The 4,268-nt window shown below is 39.4% G+C and overlaps 1 protein-coding gene across 1 annotated transcript in view; it reads left to right on the forward strand.

The window, feature by feature from the left end:
• The window catches only part of LOC125913329 (hornerin-like), a 5,235-nt gene extending 4,406 nt beyond the window's left edge, over positions 1–829 (forward strand). Inside the window, exons 2-3 of the mRNA XM_049618404.1 lie at positions 1–430; positions 504–829. The exon at positions 1–430 is cut by the window's left edge and continues 2,610 nt beyond it. Of these exons, the coding sequence (XP_049474361.1) occupies positions 1–430; positions 504–829 (756 nt within the window). The remainder of the gene's footprint in view (positions 431–503) is intronic.
• The last annotated feature ends 3,439 nt before the right edge of the window (positions 830–4,268 follow it).

Below are 4,268 nucleotides of genomic sequence, written 5' to 3' on the forward strand. Positions count from 1 at the left end.
GGACAGTTTTATGGCCATGGTCAACATGGTTCTGGCTCAAGTCAATCCTCTAGCTATGGACAATATGGTTCTGCTTCAGGACAGTCATCAAGCTGCGGGCAACATGCATCTGGATCAGGACAGTCTTCTAGCCATGGCCAACATAGATCTGGCTCAGGTCAGTCCTCTCAATATGGTTACCATGAGTCTGGGTCAGGGCAGTCTTCTGGCTTTGGGCAATATGGGTCTGGATCTAGTCAGTCGTCTAGCTATGGCCAGAATGGGTCTGGATCAGGTCAGTCTTTTGGCTCTGGACAACATTGGTCTGGATCAGGTCAATCTTCTAGCTGTAGACGACACAGATCTAGCTCAGGTCAATGTTCTAGTTCTGAACAATATGGGTCTGGCCCATGTCACTCATCTAGCTCTGAGCAGTGTGGTTCTAGATCTGGTCAGTGTTCTAGCTCTGAGCAATATAGGTATGGCTCATGTCACTCATCTACCTCTGGACAATGTGGTTCTAGATCTGGTCAGTGTTCTAGCTATGAGCAACAAGGGAGATATAGGTCAAGTTCAAGTGGAACTCATAATGAATACAACAGACCCCATATGGGCTCAATCCCTAATCAATCAAGAAGAAATAGCCAGGAATGGTCAGGGTGCGGCCAAAAAGAAAGAAGTAGGTGTTACAGCCTATCAGGTAGTGGGCCTGATGTATATGAGAGTATTCATGGACAATCAAGAACATGTATGCAACAAAGCCAAGGATGGAGCCAAGGTCCATGGGAATCTGGCTTCATCGAATCAAACTGTAATGAAGGGCAATCAGGAAGCAGTTACAGACAAGTAGAAAGCTCCTCGAATTGTAGCTCTGGACAACTGATACCCTCTTTTGGACAGTCTAGATCCAACACTACCAATACATTGTTAATTTGCAAGGAGGATAACAGACAAGGTGACTACTGTTATAAAAGAGGAGGAGATAACTGTGCAGGGGGAAGTACCGGCCCAAGTTCCCATAATTTCCACAGCAGCACACCACTCTATGAATATATCCAAGAGCAGCGTGCCAATTCTAAGGATAAATAATAAATAGAAGTGAAATTCATTCAAGTAGCCATTTAAGAAATACAGCACTGTTACAGATAAGCAATTCATTATAAAACTTCTTTTAAAAGTGGGTGTATCTGTTTCTTCTTCTAAACACGTAACTGTACTCTATTCCTTGTTATTAAGGTTCCCTCCTCAGAGAATGTAGGATATGTGAGCACTTTGTTAGGAAATACTGAGTTGAACAAATTATGTGTGGGACTACATTTGAAAGAATAATACAAAGCATATGAGGAGCACGGGGTTTAGTTGAGATATCATTTCAAGAGCTCATTAGTCATTTTAAGATGCCAAAGCCAAACTTTCACCCCTAAAGAACAAAGTATTAGAAATGCATTACCAGTTCTGGAGCCAAAGCCTCTCTTACAGAAACATGGATCATAATTTTTGGTGCTCCCCACATTGGATGGTGATGGAATGGAGAAGATCCTAAAAGGAAAAGCACAGCGTTGGTAGTTTCTTTGCCCATCAAAACCACCAAGACCCTATTCTTGGGTAAATCTTTAATCAATAAGCTAACAAATGGCATTAAAAAGTGGCACTAGGAGCTTCTCCCTCACCAGTGAATAAAAGCATTCTTTCTTAAAGAGCAGGGATGGATATTTTCATGATTAAAGGATACAAATGTGGACTCTAACTTGGTTTCAGCAATAAAGCTCTTGCCCCCTCCTCCTAAGGATTTGCTCCAGGTTAAAAAAGGAAGAGCAATAGCATGGAAATATACTGTCTCCAACCTACTTTTGTAGTTCATTGGTCTTTCTGTGTAGGAAAACATCATTTATGCCCAGATGGAAAGGAAGACTATCTGCCACTGCTATATTGCTCCTTGATTTGACTATAATATATTTGTTTCAAGTCTTTGGATTCAAATAACTGGATATCATTAAAATTGACAGCAAATTATGATGATCATATACTAAAGTCTGTCTCATCCCTGCTTTGTTTTACTTCTCACACACAGGTAGTCAAACTAGAAACTAACTCAAATAGCTATTTTCCAAGGTCCTGTCCTTCACAAACAACCCAGAATAGACAAAGAATTTTAAAATTTAATGATAAACAACTCGATTTAAGAATGAGCAAAAGATCTGAATGGACATTTCACAAAAAAAAAAAAAAAGATGTACAAATAGCCAATAAGCACATAAAAATATGTTCAATGTTATTAGTCAACAACATCTTAAAACATCACGAGGGATACCTGTTAAGCTGGTTAAGAATCCAACTCTTGATTTCAGCTCAGGTCATGATCTCACAGTTCATGAGATTGAGCCCTGAGTCAGGCTCCCTGACAACACAGCCTTCTTGGGATCCTCTCTCTCCTTCTCTCTCTGTCTTTCCCCTGCTCACATTCTCTCTCTCAAAATGAATGAGCAAATGAATGATGAGATGCTATTGCACACCCATTAGAATGGCCAAAATTAAAAATACTAGCAACACCAAGTGTAGATGTAACAAGTGAAAAAATAAAATGACACAGTCACTTTGGAAAATAGTGTGGCGATTTCTTACAAGGTTAAATATACCTGACTATATCACCCATCAACTCAGATCTTAGGTGGAATTAAAACGTATGTCCACATGAAGATTTTTACATGAATGTTCATAACAGCTTTAATAACAGCCCAAAACTTGAAACAACCCAAATGTCCACCAACGAATGAATAGATAAACAAACTGTGGTATTGTCATATAATGAAACATTATTTAGGAAGGAAAAAAGAATTAACAAACATGATATGGATTAACCTCAAAAACATTATATTGATCAAAAAAAGCTACACACAGGGGCACCTGGGTGGCTCAATCAGTTAAGCGTCCAAATCTTCGTTTTGGCGTTTTGGCTCAGGTCACAATATCATGGTTTGTGGGATCGAGCCCCACGATGGGCTTCACACTCACAGCAATGAGCCTGCTTGGGATTCCCTCTCTCCCTCTCTCTCTCTGCCCATTCCCTGCTTGCACTCTCTCAAAATAAATAAAAACTTTAAAAAGAAAAGCTAAACACAAAAGAGTACATACAATATGATTCCATTTATATGAAAGTTACTAAAGACAAATAGAAAAACAGAACGTAGGTCAGTGGTTAACTCAGAATGAGAGAACTTATGAACTTAATAACTGGCTAGAAAGAGGAACACAAGGGAGCCAAAAGTAATGGGAATTATTCTACACAGTGCATAAATTACATATGCACTTTATAATATGAAAACTACAGCTCAATAAAGTTGATTTTGTTTAAAGTCTCCACAAGGCTTTTTGTGAAACTTGACTAATTCTAAAATTTATATAGAAGAGCAAAGAATTAAAAATGTCCAGGACAATTTTTAAATAAGGAGAAGGAATGTCATCTTATCAGATATCAAAATATTACAAAGTTACATTATTCAGGACAGTGTGGAACTATTCTAAGAACAGACACATAGAACAGTGGAAGATCCAGAAACAGACCCATGCATACTTGACTTATATTAGTAATGATTCTGCATTTCGGTGGGAAAAGACAAACCATTCAACAAATAGTGCCAAGATCATTGGTTTTCCATGTGAAAAAAAATTATATCTCCATTTCATATGCCATACACAAAATCAGTTCCAAATAAAGACCTAAAGTGTGATAAGCCAAAAATTTTTAAACAATAAAGAAAATACAGGACAGTATTTTTATGACTTCAAAGTAGATTGAAGTCTTAAACAAGAAACACAGGAGGAAGAGTTAAGATGGAGGAGAAGTAAGGGGACCTTGGGTTTTTCTCATTCCTCAAACACAGCTGTATTGAGGTCAGATTACTTGGAACACACAGAAAATAGATTTGCGGAGCAGCAGAAGGATCTCCACAGTTGGAGGGAGACAGCTTGGCAGATGCAAAGTGCATAGACATGAATTGGGGAAGAGAAAATGCCGGAGCTGTAGAGGGGAGGAAACACTTTCTGTGGAGACACAAAAGGGAGAGAAGAGAGGGGTTGAGAAAGTGCAGCATCGAGTTAGCACAAGAGGAAAACCTCTCTGGACCACGGACCAGGGAGCTGGAAATACTGAGTGTCCCAATTCTTTTTTGCAAACAGATTTTGGAGCTCCAACCTGGAAGCTTTGGAAGTGTGCAATTTTCTCTGGAGTGGAGCCATGGCATGCACTCCTGGGGAGGAGGGAGCTAGCCCCAGAGTGCATAGTGTGGTGT

The sequence above is a fragment of the Panthera uncia genome, assembly GCF_023721935.1.
Source record: "Panthera uncia isolate 11264 chromosome C1 unlocalized genomic scaffold, Puncia_PCG_1.0 HiC_scaffold_4, whole genome shotgun sequence".
Classification (NCBI taxonomy): Eukaryota; Metazoa; Chordata; class Mammalia; order Carnivora; family Felidae; genus Panthera; species Panthera uncia.